The sequence below is a fragment of the Stenella coeruleoalba genome (genome assembly GCF_951394435.1).
Source record: "Stenella coeruleoalba genome assembly, chromosome: 2".
NCBI classification, from domain to species: domain Eukaryota; kingdom Metazoa; phylum Chordata; class Mammalia; order Artiodactyla; family Delphinidae; genus Stenella; species Stenella coeruleoalba.
Genome location: NC_137147.1, coordinates 35,512,717 through 35,533,677, shown reverse-complemented (window position 1 = coordinate 35,533,677; position 20,961 = coordinate 35,512,717). Strand labels below are relative to the sequence as shown.

Below are 20,961 nucleotides of genomic sequence, written 5' to 3'. Positions count from 1 at the left end.
TCCCTGGGATTAAGGTTTGGGGAAGGGTGTGACTCTAAAGGGGATGGTGTATGAGAATTTCTTTGTTTTGATGCAGCAGTTTATATCCTGATTATGGTAATGGTTACATGAGTCTCTACATGTTTTGATAGTACTATACCAAAAAAAAAATGAGTGCATGTAAAAACTGGTGAATCCAAATAAGGTCTATATTATAGTTAATAATGTTGTGTAATGTCTATTTCCTGATGTTGATAATGTACTGTGGTTAAGTAAGATGTTCTCATTGGGGAAAGCTGTGTGAAAGGTACACAGTAGCTCTACTGTTTTTGCCATTTATTAAGGGTCTTAAGTTATTTACAAATAAACAGCAAAAAAATGCAGAGTCTAAGATTTTCAAAAGTAAAGAAAATAATATGAATTGGTTAGAGCAGTGTTAAACTGAGGCAGTGAGAAAAGTGATCTTAACAGGTTGGGTTTTTTTAATCGAAATAATAATAACCAGGGATTCCAAAGAAATTTCTGCTCTGCTAATAGTGGATTCTCAGTGCATGGCTAGCTGCATGGAGAAGTGGAGCCAAGCCTCTCTCCAGGAGAAAAAGTAGCAAGATTTGACATCTGGGTTAATTATTGTTGATGGTTTGATTTAAAAGCCAGTGAGTAAGCAAGTGCTATCAGTACCATTTCTACCTTGAAGAATGACATTTTGCAGAATGGAAGAGCTGGCAAAACCTTGTAAGTTATTTTGACTTTTATTTAAGACAAAAAACAAAGCACCTGCAGCAGCCTTTGCACAAGAACAAAGTTCCAGCCAGTGTCTCTCTTCTGTGTCTGCTATCTACTTTATTTTTGAATCCTGTATAAGGCAGAGTTAACCATTCTGGAGCTTGCTTTTACTTTTCTTCTTCTTTCACCTTCTCCCCTGTTCTTCCGCTGCCCACCCCCACCCCCTCCTCCTCTTCCCTCTTCCCTCTTTCCTCTCTCTCTTCTCTCTTCTCTCTTCCGGCTTTCCCTCCCTTCTTCTCCTTTCCTCCTCCCTCTTTCCCATACTACTACTTCCTCCCCCCTTTTCCTCTCCCTCTTTGTTTTTTTAAGAGAGTGTCTGCCTGCCATAGCATGCCTGTATTTTGATTTTGAGGAGAGAACCCCATGAATCCTGTTAAGTAAAAAAATGATGGTGGGTGGAGGGCCTTTCTGGAATTCAACCTTAATTTTGTAAGCATGCTATTTTCAACCTGACCAGTTCAGCTGGTTCTGAGACCTGGGAATCAGGCTATAAACTTAGGGAGAAATGTTGAAGGTGCTTGAGGAGATAGGTCTTCTATGCATTTATGTAGGATTGGCAGAATCTGGCTCCTCAGGTAACTTAACTTTTCTTCTCTAGCCTTGGAGGGAGTTGTGTTTACATTAGATTTTGAGTGAGAGAATTAAACTTGGATGCATCTCATTCTTTGTCTGCCTTCCCTTTGTGGCCTCTATGGAAGCAGACAGTATTACCAAGGTTGCTCTGATGTACTTGAACCTGAGATAGAGGTTTTTTAGAGACTACCTGGAACACCCAGAGATGACAGAATACTGTCTCAAAGACCATTAGCAGAAGAAATTCCCCACATGCTTTCAACTGGATCTATAGGATTTCTATCTTTTAAAAAATGGCTTCCAGACATTCAGTAGAGACTTCTAGGCAAAGAGCAGAAGTTTAAAAAATGCATTTAAAGTAAGCCAATTAATTGGCTTTACTTACCAAGAAGATGCTTGCCTCTTCTATAACTGTGTAATAACTATCTACCTTTTGCTTCAATCCGTCAGGATAATAGCCTGTAAACTATGTACCTTGATATCTTTTCTCCATTAAGTTTATACTCTTGAAGTTTTATGAAATACCCCAGGGAAATTGATTTCCTGAAGCACTGGGTGGCCTACTTGTGGGTCAGCTATTGTGTTGTTCTTACTACTTAAAACAGATTGTTCTCTGCCAGAGGGGTGGAAAGCACCCCTCTGAAACTACCTTTAACTTTGCTATGAAAATATTCTTGTTTAATATGTTAAGAGACAGTGATTTCTGGTCTTGGCTTTTAAAAATGAGAATGCTTTTTAACTTTCTCTTTCATGGTTAACTATGCCCAGAGTCTTTATTTTAATTACCACTGTGTAGTACTTCAGTTCTTTTGTTTGTTTCATTACATATTCTGCTTTGGTTTTGAAAATAATTTTAGAGAAATAAAATCAAATTGTTTCCAATACAATGAAGTGCTTTCACCACGCTATTAATGAATCTTTTCCTCATTATTGAGAAGCTAGATGTTGCAAATCTTTTTAAAGCTAAATGTTGCAAATCTTTTTAAACAAGCAAATTAAAAACTGTTTAGTCTTATGATTAGAGCAGACAAAGAGCAGAATAAAATTTAACTTACCTGGCTCATTCCTTTAGTGACCTTTCTTTATCGGAAATTGGAGCTATCTGTGGTTTAACTCCTCCCTATAGAAGGAATGTTATTAGAGAGGAGCTGGAAGGATCCCCAGGGTTCTGATTCTTAATCCTTAAATGTAAGACCTAAAACTCTAAAACTACTAGAAGAAAACAAAGGGGGAAAGCTCCTTGACATTTGATTTTTTTAGATATGACACCAAAAGCACAAGCAACAACAATAAAAAATCAACAAGTGGGGGCTTCCCTAGTGGCGCAGTGGTTGGGAGTCCACCTGCCGATGCAGGGGACGCGGGTTCGTGCCCCGGTCTGGGAAGATCCCACGTGCCGCAGAGTGGCTGGGCCCGTGAGCCATGGCTGCTGAGCCTGCATGTCCGGAGCCTGTGCTCCGCAAGGGAAGAGGTCACAACAGTGAGAGGCCCGTGTACCGCAAAAAAAAAAAAAAAAATCAACAAGTGGAACTAGATCAAACTGAAAAGCTTCTGTACAGCAAACGAAACAACAAAATCAAAAGGCAATCTATGGAATGGGAGAAAATATTTGTAAACTAGATGTCTGGTAAGGGGTTAACATCCAAAATGTGTAAGGAATTCAACTCAATAGCAAAAAACCAAATAACCTGATCATATTATTGGCTGAAAACCTAAACTGACATTTCTCAAAAGACATACAGAGGGTCAACAAGTATATGCATAGGTGCTCAACATCACTAATCATTAGGGAAATGCAAATCAAAACTACAAAGAGACATATCACCTTATAATTGTTAGAATGGCTATTATCAAAAAAGGCAAAAGATAATAAGTGTTGTGGAGGATGTGGAAAAAGGGAAACCTTTGTCCCCATTCCTGTTGGTGGAAATGTAAATTGGTATGGCCATTATGGAAAACAATATAGAGGTTCCTCAAAAAATTAAAAATAGAACTACCATATGATTCCAGCAATCCCACTTTTGAGTATGTTATCTGAAGGAGATGAAATCAGTATCTCAAAGAGATATCTGCACCCGCATGTTCATTGCAGCATTATTCAGTATAGCCAAGATATGGAAACAACTTATGGTTCTATCAGTGGATGAATGGATAAAGAAAATGTGTGTGTGTGTGTGTGTGTGTGTGTGTGTGTGTGTGTGTGTGTGTACAAACAGCAATGGAATGTTATTCGGCCATAACAAAAGAGAAAATCCTGCTATTTACAACAACATGGATGAGCCTGGAGGACATTATGGTACATGAAATAAGACACAAAAAAGACAAATACTGCATGATCTCACTTATATGTGCAATCTAAAAAATTTATAAAAGCAGAGAGCAGAACAGTAGTTATCAGGGTCAGGAAGGTGGGGGAAAGGGGGAGATGTTGATCAAATGGTACGAAGGTTCAGTTATGTGGGTTGAGTAAGTTCTAGAGAACTAATGTGCAGCATGGTGACTGTTGTTATTAATACTGTATTGTATACATGAAATTTGCTAAGAGAGTTGATCTTAACTGTTCTCCCCACCAAAAAATAAATCGTAACTGTGTGAGGTGATAGATATGTTAATTAGCTCGATGGTGGTGATCATTTCAGTGTTTACATATTTTTAAACATCATGCCGTACACCTTAAATATAATCAATTTTTATTTGTCAAGGATACATCCATAAATCTGGGGAAACAATGACCAGGTAAGTGCTCTGAGCCTGTGTTTCTTGCTGCATCTTGTATTGAAGACATCATGGGGGTGGGGGGCGGATAAGAGCACTGGGCGATGGATTAAGAGACCTGAATTCTAAATTTTGGCTTGCCACCAATTAGTGTATTTTTGTGACAATGGATTTGACATCACCTTTGTCTCTGTACATGCAGTTCTTCTGAACTAATTGTTATTGAGCATTTTTTCTTTGCAAGAGACGCCTGGAGATATTATATCCAGTTTATATTGACTAAATGCTTTCTATTTGTTGTTGATTTAGGCTTTTTCTGCAGTGTTTTGGTCTGTAGTAACTGGGCAGATAAGTGAGGGAAATTACATTGCGGCTGGAAAATTTTCCTCTGAAGAGGCTTTAATTTGTATGGAAAATCTAGATAGTCCTGGCAAAAGGCTTTATCTGTGATTTAATTTAAAAGCCATGGAATCAGTACTATATTTTGTAATATTATATCATTAATTCACAATTACTACTAATTTACTAAGTGAAGGAAGTAGAAACCTCTAAATCCTAGCAGTGCCTAAGTAATATAATAATGCTTGTGGTTTACTAGTTGATTCCAAATTATTCTTTTTTAGCAAAGTAGAAATTAAACTGGCTTCCTTATTTGAAATATATCCAAGAGAGACTATTTTCATATTTGTAACCAAAGTAAAATAGATATTTTAGCATTTTGATGGTGCCTTTAGCGAATTAGTAATCATTTAGGTTTAAGAGCTGCTGCTTCCTTTAATATACTGTTAGTTAGAGGAATCTTGATTTAAATATACTTCCCAATGTTGACTTATAGGACAGTGAGAGCAAGTATAGTTTTCAGTTCTGTTGAGATAGGGTCATTCTTGGAAACTAACAGCATCATAAGAAATGCCTCAGATAGTGTTAAAATTTTTTTAAAGAGCTGAACAAAAGGAAACTGAATACAGAAGAACCCCATTTTATCTTAAGTCCTTGTTTCTTATATGTCCTATGGTGACAGCTTTGCTGCAGAATTATAACTGTAAAAATGTTACATAACATTGTTAGCTTACAAGGGCCCATGACTGGGCCACCTTGTAGCACTAAATGCAAAAAAGTAGTTCATTTATCCAGTGTGAAGTAATGTCTCTTGAGATTATGAGGATAAATGAGAAGTATGTTTGAATTAGTTTTGAGCATATAGCATGTATTTTAGCCTCATAGTGTCTCTGAGATGGAAGGATGGGTGAGCAGGAAGAGGTTATGGAGGGAGGTAATTTTTATCTCAATTTTAAATTACCAGATTGAAGCAGAATCACACAATTGAATTCATAACAGAGCTTGAAATAGAAAAAAAATTGTATCTTAAACCTCTGCAGTTCTTCAACTAGAACACGTTGTCTTAAGTAATTTTGACAAATTTGCCTCCTATTCTAAAGCTTAAATAACATCATCATCGAAAGAAGCAAGAATTCATGTGCCTATTGATGAGTCTGACTTTAAGAAGGCCCTGTATACAAAAATCCGACGTTATAAATATAATATGTAGAGTTTATAAAGTAATTTTACCTTGCCCTTCACAATTATTCTTTGCAATATAGGCCTCCATTGAATAATGGAAAAAGTACATTTACTTAGCGTTTCATAAACACGATAAATTATATCTTAAAGATTTATTTTAAATGCAGTTTTATTCATAGCCCTTTCCAGTCCAGCTGAAAGTGACTTTTTTTTCCTCTTCCATTCCTTAATTCCTTGTTTACCTGGTCTTAAAACATTTAAATTGTCTATTGTAGTTATTTACGTATATAATTTCTTATTCTATTGGATTGTCATCTCCCAAGTTTCCTTGTATAAGTTAAGTGCTTATATAAATATTTATTAAATGAACAAACGTTCGCCTATACTTGATCAGTGAGTGATACTCAAGGCAGAAGGACGGAGAAGTAGGACGCTCTCCCAGGGGACTTACGGGGTAGCATTTTCAATCTGTATTTCCCCATCTCCCACTCACGAATAAGAAGTGCTTCCTAGTGAGCCTAAATCTGCTTGGAGTGTATCATATTTCAAGTGTGTGTGTGTGTGTGTGTGTGTCTGAGAGAGAGAGAGAGATGAGTGGAGGGAGTACCATAAGACGGGAGGGAGGGGAAAGAGATAAAGCAATATAACAGAACAAAACTATCTGCCTGCATTTTGGCGTTACTGGTAGAGAAATATACAAGAGAGTGATTAGGCACACAAGAAGCAAATGAAAAACAGATTTTATCATCAGAAATAGCTACCCTGTTAAAGAGGTAACATGATTAAAGTAAAGCTTCTTTTAGTAATGAGGCCCTTCTCTATATTATTGCTTATGGATGAGACAAACCTTCAAGCTTTTTGCAGACATCAACAGAAAAGTATAAAACCAGGATCAGTGGTAATTGACAAAGTCTATTTGGTAAGAAATTTGAGGATTATATATATGCATGTATGTATGTATAACGATGGCTCTGTTTCCCTTTTATAGACTCCCATAAATCTCTTACTTGTTGCTACTTGATAACAGTGGCGGATAACAAAAACTTAGGTCAGATAAGGGATTTTCTGTAAGGTTCCTTTCCATCAGAGTAAATCCCTATCCATCTGAGTTGTTGCTTTGTTTACCTTTTATATATCTGCTTGTTTTTTCTAGATCTTTGTTCTGATGAGCCTAATCTTGTGTTAGAAACACATATACTTTTTCTGTTTCTCGCTGTCTCTCCTATTTCTGAATCTTTTATGAGCAAGATCCTTTGAATTTTGCAGACTTTTAACTATTATTTCAGTACGAAATCGGGCTGTGGCGCTGAGCTTTTTCAGTGTTTTGTTTAACTGTTATCATTCCAAACAGCCATTCATTTTCTCTTATCACTTCCTACCTTAGACTCTTCCATTGGTTACCTTGTCTATGTAGACCTTTCTCATTCCAGAACCATACATAATAGATTTTTTCCCCTTTCTCTGTGTTATCAATACATAACAGAAAGATTTAATATATTCTCTCTTCAGCTTACTTTGAGACACATTAAGACTCTTGAATTACGCTTCATATCATAAATTACCCTCTTCTTTCTCTTAGGCCTCAGTTCTTGTGCTCGAAACACTGGGTTCTAATTAAACTCTTAAGAAACACAGTAGATGTATTTTTTTTTCATGCAGATGTGTCTTCTTTTAAGTAAAAAATCTACAGTTTGAAAACTTAAAGTTCATCTGTTTCAGTTATTATGTTCCTTTACTCTTTTCCTTTAAAAAATGTGAAGACTAATGTAAGATATAATAATATGGGAAACTGGTTGTGAGGTATATGGGATCTCTGTACTAGCTCTGCAATAATTCTGTACATCTAAAAGCAGCTGTAAAAGGAAATGTTTATTGAAAAATATATGAAGGACATTTTCATTCATATGAATTTTAGAGATATTCAAAGTGCTGTATTTCTTACAGTTCATGAAAAATCTGACAAATGTCGATATTCTTTTCTCTCTGAACTATTGAATTAATAATAAAGCTTTGAATATTCGTTATTCCCAGATCCTTGTATAATATTAGAAGAAAGTAAATGATAAATTGGTCTCCCAACATCACACCCCCTCTGTTCTTCTTAACTCTTCTGTGGCTGTAGCACCTGAGTGGGCATCTTTATTGCCTTAGGAGCCTGCCATGAGTTCAAAGTCTCAAGTGAAGAGAATTCAGCAACTCCAGGACTTGACTGAGGAAACAGTATTGACCACGTCTTGCTGAATTTTATCTGGGCTCTCTTGGGTTCATAAGGGCTCTAACTCTTCAGAAGGCTCTTGATGGTATAGGTTCTGCTTTGATCTGAAAGGACCAGCCTGCAGTGGCACGCCTGAGTATGAAAGATACTTCTTCTGAAAGTAACGGTGTGTGGCATTTTCGTTTTGCTGCGTTTCTTTCAGAATCATTTTATAACCTTACCATCCTAGCTTTTGTTTCTAGGGCTCTACTTTACGGAGCAGATGATATCCCTAGAAAATAGTTGTAGATTTGTGATTTGGCAACTGCTTTATTAAAGCCTCATATAAATTGAGAACTGATTACCTTGCTTCTTGCTATGTGGAAGAAAAGATTCTGTTCCTGAAGGTACCCATCCTTTCTCTTCCCTTGCAGACAGAACAGCTTGCAAAATTTCTCAGGCTAAGGAGTCCTTGTCAAAACAAATTTTTATTTGAAGAACTAAGATGCCTAGGGATATTTAGCAACAGCCCATACAAATTACAGTGGAATGGAAACTTTAGAATGGGAAAAAAGAATTTTTCACGTTTGCTTAACCCCATTGCACCCACTGTTAGATAATATTAAATGTTTTAACCACTTGCTATTCATCTTATAGCAAAACATGTAAATAGAAAAATGGATCTCCTGATTAAACATTGGCGTAGCACATTCTCAATACATCCAATATAAAACATGCTCTACATTTTATTTTAAAAATTACTGGTATCATCAATATTGGTTTTGTGAAAAAGTCCCATGACTGATATTTTTTAATTGTTGAACTCAGATATCCTTTTACTCAGTGGCTTTACTTCCATAATGAAGAAGTACATTTTGTTGGTGACATCTCGAATTCTGGAATAGTTGGAATTATTAGTTAAATTATAGTTTTTCTTTTAAGATGATTTGTTTCATCCGTGAAGGTAATAATCTCAATGCTGAACTGCACCTGGAATAAGCGAACTGTTTTGCTTCTTTTATAAAGATTTCAGTGTGTGCAACTCTGAGTTCAGAGAAGATCATACTTGCATGTTCTGAGTGATAGAGAAGTGAAAGAATATTTTTTAAAACGTAACTGCTTAATTTCATGTTTGTTTAGTGATGTTTCCAAAGTAACTGGTGTTTTTCACTGCCATCTCCGTAAGTATGCACATAAAATCTTCAGTGGATTCTTTGAAATATAATTTAAAGCTGAATTCCTTGCTTAATTAATAAGATATACTGGATTAGTCCTGGCTTATTATATGATTTTTGACATTTGTCACCTATAAAGAGAAGTTAACCTCTCAGTACAGCTAATCTTCACCTTTGTTTCTCTTCCTTACTGACAGAATCCCAAGGACTGCAGCAAAGCCAAGAAACTAGTGTGTAATATCAACAAAGGCTGTGGCTATGGCTGTCAGCTCCATCATGTGGTCTACTGCTTCATGATTGCATATGGCACCCAGCGGACACTCATCTTGGAATCTCACAATTGGCGCTATGCGACTGGGGGATGGGAAACTGTGTTTAGACCTGTAAGTGAGACCTGCACAGACAGATCTGGCATCTCCACTGGACACTGGTCAGGTAAGAAGCCTGTGTAGTTTGTCATCTCTCTGTGTTGAACCACTGCATAACCAAGTTATCAGATTCCTACGTACAACCTTATGGCTTACAGTCGTCTTTTTCTCTGCATCCAGTGAGTGCTATACATTATCCAGATAAAATCTGGAATAATAATTTTTATTCACAAAATGTTTCATGGTCAATTTCTTCCTTCTTTTTTTTTTTTTTTTTTTTTATTGCTGTGCCACGCAGCATGTTGGGATTTTAGTTCCCCGACCAGGGATCAAATCCATGCCCCCTGCAGTGAAAGTGCAAAGTCCTAACCATTGGACCACCAGGGAATTCCCTCATGATAATTTCATTTCTGATGTTCATTTTTATCTGGATCTAGCAAAATCATTAAGTTTTTTCAAGGAACATAATTTACTCTTTTAATGATTATGATGATGATATACTTCCACTTTTTTGGGTGCTTTCACATTATTTTACTCATTTGATCCTCCAAATTATCCTTTAAGGTAGACTGGTGGTTCTCAAATGTCAGCATGTGTGAGAATCACCTTGAGTCAGAAAATACTATTTTCTGATTCAATAGGCCTGGGGTGGGGCCTGATACTTGCATTTCTGACAAAGTTTCCAGGTCCAGGGACCACACTATGAGAACTACTTAGGCAGACAGTGCAGGTACCTTTATCTCCATTTTACAATTGAGGACAATGAAGCCTAATTTGTTCATGTGATTTTAAGTTTATTCAGGAAACGTTTAATGAGGAATAATGTGATTAAGGTACCATGCTAGGCCTGAGAAGAGATACAAAGATTAGCAAGAAATTTCTCTTCTCTCCAAGGACTTGGTGAAACAGGGAATAGAGTATAGATAGAGTTTCTTACTGCTAGTCTCTTCTTTCTACAACGACAATCTTTAAACAAGGTCCCAAGTTGGGCTACCTTTGTTAAAATCTTTGCTGTATCATTTTGTAATCTTGGGCAAGTTACTTAACCTAGGCCTTCATTTCCTCATCAGTAAAATGAAAAGTAATAATTTACTTACCTCTTTGAGGTAAATGAACTAATATGTATAGTGCACTTAGCACAGTACCTGATATATGAGCTCTAGTAATTGTTAGCTATCTTTAGTAGCCCTTATTCATTGAGTGCCGACAGTGTGGCAGATACTGAACTAAGTGACCAGGTGAAATGCTAAGTAAGTCAGTACACTATCTCTGCACTCACTTCTTGTGAGAAGTCCAGTATTTTTCAAAATGCTGAGGCATTTCAGTTAATGTAATTTCTTATGGAGCTGAGCACCTTTTGTCACATGTTAAAACCCTAGATGTGCAATGGAGAGCTATGTCATTGGCAAAGTAAGTAACTTTAGTTCCTTTGTTTCTTTTTGCCTTCTTTGGAAAATACAGGTAATACTTGACTTCACAGAAGTGTCAAGAAAGTCAATTGGGTAATTTCTATAAAATGCTTTAAGTTGCTCTATAAAATGTGCTATATGGATTTAAAGTATTATCTTGTGATATGAGTTTTGTTTTCCGTAGGATTATTTAGGAACCTTATTCGGTATATCAACATATGTCTTTCTTTGTAGCTCACTTCAAATTTTAAAGTGAACCTCTTCATCTAGAACCTACCTGAGTTTTAGTTTTGAGGTTACCTCTTCCATTGACTGGTCTGTAGTTTATAGCTGGTACAGATTAGATGTCAAGGTTAGGAAGATACAGGAAAAGCAACTCTGTTAGTCTCACTGTGGCTAACTTTTTCATTTTGTGAACTTAGTTCAGTTTCAAGTTTCTTTGATTGTGGAAGCATATAGCCAGCGTAGGACAAAGTTCTTATGTTTCACTGTTTCTAGGGAGAGGCAGCTTTCTGAGTAGCAGTCAGTTAATAAAAAAGTAAAAGGTTAGCCTTACTAGACTTGTCAAATTCAGTGTGTAGGTTGGCCATGCCTATATGTTACAACTAGGTACTTGGTTTGTTTGATTGTAAGCCTTCCTCATACATCTTGTAGTCTGTAGTGGCAACTACAGAACATGAAGATTAACAATGGCTTGAATTTGAAGCATTCAGAATTTCTTGACATTACAATTAAACAGGTTCTAGAAATTATCCTTCCTTTATTTATGTGGAATCTTGAGGCCTGGTAGGTACTAAGTGGCTTTTCCAGGATCACACAGCTTACAAATGACAGAATTCTGGTTAGTACGTTCACTCTACCTACATCCAGTCTAAGTCTTTCCTAGTAAGCTCATGTCAAACACCTTACTTAGCAGAATAACGATTAGAAACTGTCCTGAATGTTTGGGAACTAAATAAGATGATGAATTTAATATCTCTGTCCTCTTTCCTCCCCCTATTCTGTAACTTTTTCCAAATCTTTCATATAATTTTAGATACTGAAGAGTTACCAATGGTATTTTCTTCTTAGTCATTTGCCGTCCTTGATCAAAGAAATCATTTTATCATGGCAGCATAGAATTATAATTTTAATTAAATAGATACTTCCTTTATAACTGCAGGTATTATATAAAATCATATATTTTTCTCCATGCTAATGAATTAAACTGTGCCTATTGGACACCTTTAGTTAATTAAACTAGCAGTTATTTTCAGTATTCTTGCAGAACTCATTATAACTAAAATAATTTAGATGCTAATCTTATATCTAAAAGAAGGAAGAAGTTTATGTTTGAACTTAGAATACTTTCATTTTTATGAGAAGTATGGTTGCCATCCACTTCGGTATCTGTTTATGTATATTATCTGTATATGTACCTTTTGGAGAAACTAACCTATTTCTAGAATCAGAGGAATCAGAATGAAATTTCATAACATTAATCCTTCAGTTAGCCATAAATCAACTAAATCTGTTATTCTTCTGACTTGTACAAAGAACCTTGGGATATTTCCCTTGGCACCACTGCCATGAGATTATTATTGTTCATACACACTTGACATGATGTGTTTACAGGTGGAATTTAGTGACCTCTGTTCAAATCTGTCACCAGCACAGGAATTAGTATGCACGTTTGATCATTTGAATAGCCAAATCATGCCTTGGTGTAAGTTGAGTTCCTTTTTTCTCCTTCATTTTTTTATATTTGTGTATGAAACCATATCCTTTGTAGTATAATTTGGTTTCGTGAAGCAAAATATTAGAAATTATGCTTCCAGTTAGTAATATCGTTTCCCTGTCACCTATAGATGTCCTGTCTGTTCTAAAGTTGTTGATAAAATGGTCAGTTATTCTTCTGTATCGCAAAATGTTTCCTAAACCTGAACTAACTACATGTTTATAGACCCGATTCTTCCAACTAGATTCCTTATGATAATTCAGAATGGGAATATTGGTATTTAATAGTTTGAAGTATCTTTCAACAAAAATTGATTTGTTTTTAAAAGTATTTTGACTGTTTTAGGCTATGTATGGCGACCAGCTTCCAAGATGCTTTTCTAGTTGCTAGAAAAATACTCTTGAATAAATGATTTAGCAATAGGGCACCTCAGCTATTTAAACTCAGTTCTCCACTATTTTTTCCATTCTAAAAATTGCACATTTATTCAGATTAGCAGTTAAACCATTTGGGTGTTTGCATTTCCTTCTCTTGTATTTGATTGTCATAAATTGAACTGAATTACTTAATTTGATAAATCTAATTGAAAAGCTTTCTTTTAAATGAAAATAATGACTAGTAAGAAACTGTTTGTAAATATGATAAAATTTAATGCCCTAGAGGTGTCTGATTTAAGTGCATGTTTAAGTAGATTGCCACTTGCTGTATTTAATTACCTAAACTGGATGGTTACCTTCTCTCCATACCTCATTTGAAAAAAAGGTTTTGGTCAAAGAGTTTTAGTTGGCATCCTTACATGGAGGCAACCTTAAACTAGAAGTAATTTAATAAAAGTACTTGCTATGTGCTAGGCACCATCCTGGACTACATGCTGTCAGGGGCAGCCTAGGGGGAAAGGTAGACAACTTGAATGAACAATTAAAATGTATTGTGTTATGGGTAAGTCCATAGTACTCTGAAGCACATATCTAACATGTATTTGGGATTCTTCTGGAGGAAGTGATTTTTAAGCTAAGACCCAAAGTATGGTGGGAGTCAGCCAGGTAGAGATATGATAGAAGAATTTTCTGTCATTGGGCACAACATGTGAAAAGAGACAAGAGAACATCAAGTCATTGGGGAAACTAGAAATAGTTCGTTGTAAAGTTTGAATACTGAGAGACTTATGTTTCATTTTGAAAACACGTGTTACTTACAGGGTTTCCGTTTGGATGGTTGTATGATTGTGTTCCTCCTTAAAACCCAGGTTTTAATTCAGGTGTCAGAGCTCTTTGTTTTGCTTTTGCTTCGGAGATTGGGCAAAGTTAGAAGCCAGATTGCTTTCAGTTGGCTCTTGGTGTCATCTAGGAGCCATAACTCTTTAATTAAAAATTTCATTTTTAATATTTTTTAGCGTTCACTCAGTAAAGTTTTGAAAGCTGACAAATACCACAAACTCATATACTCCAGAAAAAAACATTATATTTTTATTAACTGCCTAAAGCACTTCTGTAATGCTGTTTTTCCTGCATTTTATTTAAAATTTGGGTAATCTCCGTATGATAACAATTTTGCATTACCATTTTTTATAGAGAGAATAGGAAGGTAATTTAGTCTTCCACGTTTGTTGAGCAATTTTTTTCCAATTTTATTGAGATATAATTGACATATAAACATTGTATTAGTTTAAGGTATACAACATAATGATTTGGTATGTATATACTGCAAAAAGATTACTGTCATAAGTTAACATCCATCACCTCACATGGTTACAAACTTTTTTTCTTGTAATGAGAACTTTTTAAGATTTACTCTCTTAGTCACCTTCAAATATACAATACAGTATCGTTAACTATCGTCACCATGCTGTATGTTACATACTCAGAGCTTATATGTCCTTTTATTGGAAGCCTGTACCTTTTGACCACCGTCACCCTTTTCCCCCCTACCTTCCCCACCCCCACCCCACCTCTTTTCACCTTTGGCAACCACCAATCTGTTCTCTGTTCCTATGAGTTTGTTTTTTTAGATTCCACATACAAGGGAGATCATACAGTGCATGTGTTTCTCTGACTGACTTACTTCACTTAGTGTAATATCTTCAAGGCCTAGACATGTGGTCGCAAATGGCAGGATTTCTTTCTTTCTCACGGCTGAATCATATTGCATTGTGTGTGTATATATATAATATTTTCTTTATCCTTTCATCCATCAGTGGATGCTTGAGTTGTTTCCATGTCTGGGTTATTGTAAATATGCTGCAGTGAACATGGGGGTGCAGATATCTCTTCAAGATAGTGATTTCATTTCCTTTGGGTATATTACTCAGAGATGGGATTGCTGGATCATATGTTAGTTCTATCGTTTAAGCAAATATCTCACTAAGGTCAAAAGGAAAATCTTTAACAAGCTGAACACAAATTAAATTATACTTTAACTTTTTCCTGTGAAACTAGTATTTGTAACATTTACAAAACTACTCAGATGTCTATTGGAGTCATCTAAATAATCTAACAAGCTTGTATCCTTCATAATGGCCTATCTCAGATGGACTGATTGATAAACTAATAATATGGTTGATAATCCATAGACATACCTATTAAGATAGGCTATGGACACACTTCTATGTAGTATTTTTTACAGTAATAGTATTTTCAGCCTTTGGTGATTGATTAGTAGAAACATGAAATAAGTACACATAATATTTTAGATTTCTTGTGCTACAAAAATGTCTTTATTTCTCTGTTTAGGTAATATGAGGAAGAGGAAAGGATACTGGTCTCTGAGTTTACCCATGTCTGATCTTAGTTCTGTTGTTTTTAGCTTTCTGAACTTCAACAGTTAATTATAGCTTCTGAACCTCAGTTTCATCCTAAGAAAGCTCATGATACTCAGTACCTATCTCCCAATCCACTTTTATAGGGCTATAATCACAAGGGAAAATGATTAAGGGCTATAAAAGGTATTAAGATGATTTTCACATACAGTTTATTTTCACTGTCTATGTTTGGTCCCCAGATTTTAAAACAAAAACATAATAATAGAATACGTTATTAGATTATAATCTGTAACAATAGAAAAGTTATCCTTTTTCTCTAAGATGAAAACTAGGCCTTTATAAGAGCATCATAGACAGTTTTCCCTTTTAAATTATAAAGTTACATGGAAAAATTGAAAGAGATCCAGAGAGGAGAAATAACTTCTGAGAATTACCTCTAAGTGCTAAAATCTCTGTGCTTAATAAACCTACCATTTAATCACAGTAAAATTAAATAACCTCTGAGAGTAACCTCTAAGTGCTAAAATATCTCTGTGCTTAATAAACCCACCGTTTAATCATAGTAAAATTCTGAACCAGTCAGAGAGTCTCTTTGCAGCTACCTTAATATTTTTTTCTATACTGACATACCTGAGATAGAAGGTATACTCCGACTTATAACAGTAGCTCACTATAGTTAGTGATTTTAAAACTGGCTGTGTTTGTGGGGAAGGGGTGGTCGTTCAGGGAGAAGATTTGAAGACAGCATTGGTACCATGCGTAGATGAAAAGCTCGCTATCCCAGCTTCAAGATTCTAATAGGTCTCTCTGCCCTACACCTTACTCTTTTGAGAATTACTGACCTAAACACATATCACTGCAGGTACGTAAAGACTTTTATTTCAGCCTATATAAGACTCGTTTTGCTGTTCATGGTCCATAAAAGAAAGGAAGATTTTTGTTTCAGGAATGTAAAATACCAGTTAGAATATATGTGTATCTCAGAAGAACTCAAACTACCTTTCACTATGATATCTCCTTTATCTTCAGCTTCCCACTTCAGGAGAGAGGAAGATATCTATGGTATCTCAGTTATAGTTACACAGTATGGGAATAGGGAGCTGAAGCTGCGTCCACACAACAGTTTTGCCCGGAGTACCCACACATCTTAAACACAACCATAGATGTTTATTTCCGTATTTATCCTACAAATGCTTTTCCTTTCGAGTTATGAGTAAACCTGGGGAAAGTGAGTCAGAGGTTTGCAAACTGCCAGGATAAACATGGTACATTTTTCTGGACTATCAGTTTTATTTGCTAATATGTAAGCTAAATCATTTTCAGATAATAAAACAAACAGGTTATATAATGGTGTAAAACGAAAATTTTGATGAAACATCAGACTTCAGCCCATAGGTTTAGTGCAGCCTTCATATCCTCAGTACTATAAGTTTACCCTCCTCTGCTGTTGGGAGCATTTTGGAGGAAAACTTTAAGAAGTACTATTCTGTGTTCAAATTTTTAGCTTTTTTTTTTTTTTTTTTTTTTTTTTTTTAGCTATTTATTTTATCTTGAAGGAGACTCCAGATGGTAGCAGGACCTAGGTCTTCTGGTTATTTACACAATGTCAAACACTTGACCAGAGCACAATAAATGTAATAAAAGAAAGAAAGAAAACCCACCTCTCCTGCATCCTGGTCCAAATCTGAAACTATTACCCTGCAAGCTGTGTGAGGCACTTTTACTAAATTGTAGATTTTGTTTTTTTAAGAAAATAGTCTATCAATAAGAATGAATTTTCTTTAGCAATATATCCTGCTCTTTTTAGACAAAGATCTGGCAGAATGAGTTCAGAGATTAAAAGAGATATGATTTAGGAAGTAGCAGTACATAATTAGCATCAGAGTCATTGTGGAGTGAAAACAGTTTCACTGGAAAAGTTTCTGAAATATCCTCTGAAGTCTATTTAGAACCTATCCAAGGCTACTAGAAATAGAATCCAGGTGCTCTGGATTTCCTGTGGGAATGTCTGGGCCACATGACCTTGATACCTGTCTCAGAAATTATCAGTGTTTTTGTAAGTACTGATACACCTTTTATGTTATGTGTTCTTAAAGATTTGCTGTAAATCGAATTATTATAAATTAAGTCATGTTTTAAACATTCTAGTGGAACTCTGTAAAGCAGCGGTCCCCAACCTGTTTGGCACCAGGGACCAGTTTCGTGGAAGACAGTTTTTCCACGGACTGCGTGGTGGGGGAGATGGTTTCGAGGTGATTCAAGTGCATTACATTTATTGTGCCCTTTATTTCTATTATTATTACATTGTGATATATAATGAAATAATTATACAACTCACCATAATGCAGAATCAGTGGGAGCCCTGAACTTCTTTTCACTCACTGATAGGGTTTTGAGACGAGTCTGCAAGCAGTTGATTTATTATGGTCTCTGTGCAGTCAAACCTCTCTGCTAATGATGATCTGTATTTGCAGCTGCTCCCCAGCACTAGCATCACCGCCTCAACTCCACCTCAGATCATCAGGCATTAGATTCTCATAAGGAGCGTACAACCTAGATCCCTCGCATGTGTAATTCACAGTAGAGTTCGTGCTCCTATGAGAATGTAGCGCTGCCGCTGATCTGACAGGAGGCAGAGCTCAGGTGGTAATGCGAGTGATGGGGAGCGGCTGTAAATACAAATGAAGCTTCGCTCGCTCATCCACCGCTCACCTCCTGCTGTGTAGCCCGGGTCCCAACACGTCCCCGACTGGTATCAGTCTGGGAACCCCTGATGTAAAGAATTTAAAAAAAAAGAGTACAAATGAACTTATTTACAAAACAGAAGTAGAGTCACAGATGTAGAAAACAAACTTATAGTTACCAAGGGATGGCGGTGGGGGAGATTGGGACTGACATATACACACTACTATATATGAAATAGACAACTAATAAGAACCTGCTGTATAGCACAGCGAACTCTACTCAGTACTCTGTAATGGCCTGTATGGGAAAAGAATCTAAAAAAAAGAGTGGATATATGTATATGTATAACTGATTCACTTTGCTGTACACCTGAAACTGACACAACATAGTAAATCAACTATACTCCAATAAAAAAAAATTTTTTTAAGTAAAATAGGAATAATAATAGTACTTCCTTCATAGACTTACTGGGAGTATTAAATGAGATAAGTGCATGTCAGACACATAGAAGAGTACCTGACATAAACTGAGTACTCAATAAATGTCAGATAATATTATTGACATTATTAAAACTTCTGTATAGATTGTCATTATGCAAACTGTATAACATTTGACGGTATTTTATAATGTGCAAATCCCTCTTACCTATGATCTCAATTTCATTGCATCTATTTAATAAAAATAGAGATAAGAATAAAAAAAGAATTCCAAAGGAAATTCTTTCATAAAGGAAAGAATCTTTTATTCTCATATGAGCTAGTAGTCTCCTGGTTCATTGATCTCTCCCCACTCCACCCTACCTCTCTCTCTCTCTCTCTCTCTCTCTCTCTCTCTCTCTCTCTCTCATATTCTCTTCAAAATGCAATCATTTGGTTGCATTTTGGTAAGAGTCTTACTTGTTTATAATCTGTAGATCACATTCAAGTTTAGAATGATTCTATAATTAAGATAATTGTTGAAATGCTAAAGAAAGTTAAGAATGCCTCCTAGCTCTTTTGGTTGGTTTTATATGCCAGAGCTCTGGGTATGATATAAATCTAGAATTTCCTTATCTCTCTTCCTCAGGTTTATATAAATTATAGGCTAATTCTATGGAATAGGAAGTAATAATAGGCCATGGTCTTTGGTGGAATTATACATATGTGGATCGCCCACATAAGCAGGGAAGTGCACTAGTCATCATGTAAAAATTTGAGTGTTTCTAGTTGCTGTGGGGAATAGAAAGATAAATAAGACCCAGTCCCTGCCCTTCAGGAACTTACACTGAGTGTATTAAGACACACTGATCTATAATTGTAACAAAGATAGGATATGTTAAGTGTCATAAGAGAGGTATAGAGTTTTGTGGGTCATCAGAAGATAGAGAAACTGTTTCTGGCTGAAGGTATTAAAGGCATCATTGGGAGCATAAGCTGGGCCTTTAAAGAATGAGGACAGGGATAGTCTACAAGGACAGATCAATGTCATTGACATGAAATCAGAAGGTATTAGTTGTGTGACTTTAACTAGTATCCCACAACCTTTCATAATACCTGTTCTATGTACCTTACAGAGTCGTTATGAGGATTCAAAATGATACTGTATTTGACAGTGCTTTATATGTTCTAAATCACCCTATATGTTGTTATTACCACTTTAGTTTTATGGGAACAAAGCAAAATAATAAAAATAGCATAATTGGGTCATGGGATTTCAGCAGGGCTTCTTGTAAGAAACTTTAACAACCAACATTAATGAAACTTAGAAGTACTTGATGGCTTTTTATGAAACTCATTCAGAAATATAAATGAAAAGAGAAGAGGGAAATTATGATGGAGGAGCAAGGTGAAGACAGCCATCCCCTTTGCTCATCCTTTCACTGAGAGCCAGCTTCAGCTCCCCAGCAATCCCAGCCCAACTGAAGATCATCCCCTTCTTCTCTTGGGTTTTATTTAGTTTGTCCAGTAAAATCACAGCGTCTAGGCTAATTAGGGACTAGACTATGCTCCTGTCAAGGAAACTTGGCCTGTTTCCCTTTATTTTGGGGGACTGGGTTGCCTTCTTAGCTAAAGCCATCACTGACCCCAATCAGAGAAACTTCCTTACAAAACGTCAGTCTTCGGTTAGTTCTTTAGCTCTCCAAGCTGATAAATGATGATTTGGGGAGGGAGAAGCGGGATTTGGAATAAAACATGGTGTCTTGGAGCTCTAATATGTAGGTGATACTAAAAGAATCAAGAATTAATTCCTGTGAAGGTTCTGCTCCATTTGAGCTGTGTCAAAATTAATGCTTAGGAATCTGAACATACCCAAGGTGCTGATTTCCAAGTTACTTGCCTAAAAGTGGAGATAGGCTTCATTGAAGTTTTCTCCAAACACTAACAATGGAAGATTTCAATGTTAGAAATACATAAAAGTGAGGGCCTTTGAATGACCATCCGTCTGGTACCTGTCTGTTGACTAGATGGAACTACGTTTTTCAGACCAGCAGAGATTATGTTTAGTTAAGCAGCCCAAAACACAGTATTGAAGCACTGACGCATGCTCCTCTCCTCTCTAGTTTTTGAGTATTAAATATTGTATTTGAAGCTATTTGTGTAGTATGTCTAGGTTGTGGCTAAGAATAAACTAGCCTGGAACACTCCAATTGGATTTTAAGGCATAATAGAAAAAGCTGTTGAAAAAAGGGTAAATCACCAGTATTTTCTTTTCTCTGCTGTCACTGCCCATCTTGCTGTGTCCACTGAAATTGGACAGTAGGAACTGGGGAGTGGGCTGGTTTATTAGCTGCTTCTGCTGCCATCTCTAACCAGTCTTGATCCATGCAGTTGAGAATACCCAATAACAGGGCTGGCAAAAGGAGACATTGCACTGTGTCCCTTGTTTTCTAGATTATATTCAGTACCAACCATAGGGCCACCCAAATTGAGATTTTAGAATATATAGGGCATCCATATGCATCCTTTGGAAATGTCTAGCCATTAGTACCTGGATTGACTTCAGAAGGTTAGATAGTCTTTTAAGAATATGATATCTACATTTTAAAAGTGACGTGATATCTCTATTTCAGAGGAAAGATTATTATCTTATGGCTTGTCATGA

At 36.1% G+C, this 20,961-nt stretch overlaps 1 protein-coding gene across 12 annotated transcripts in view; it reads left to right on the top strand.

Annotated features, from left to right (window-relative positions):
* FUT8 (fucosyltransferase 8) overlaps positions 1-20,961 on the top strand; it is a 489,197-nt gene that overhangs the window by 420,424 nt on the left and 47,812 nt on the right. For all 12 annotated transcript variants that reach the window (XM_079912160.1, XM_079912164.1, XM_079912159.1 and 9 more), the window contains one exon: positions 9,141-9,378. In XM_079912160.1, the coding sequence (XP_079768286.1) occupies positions 9,141-9,378 (238 nt within the window). The remainder of the gene's footprint in view (positions 1-9,140; positions 9,379-20,961) is intronic.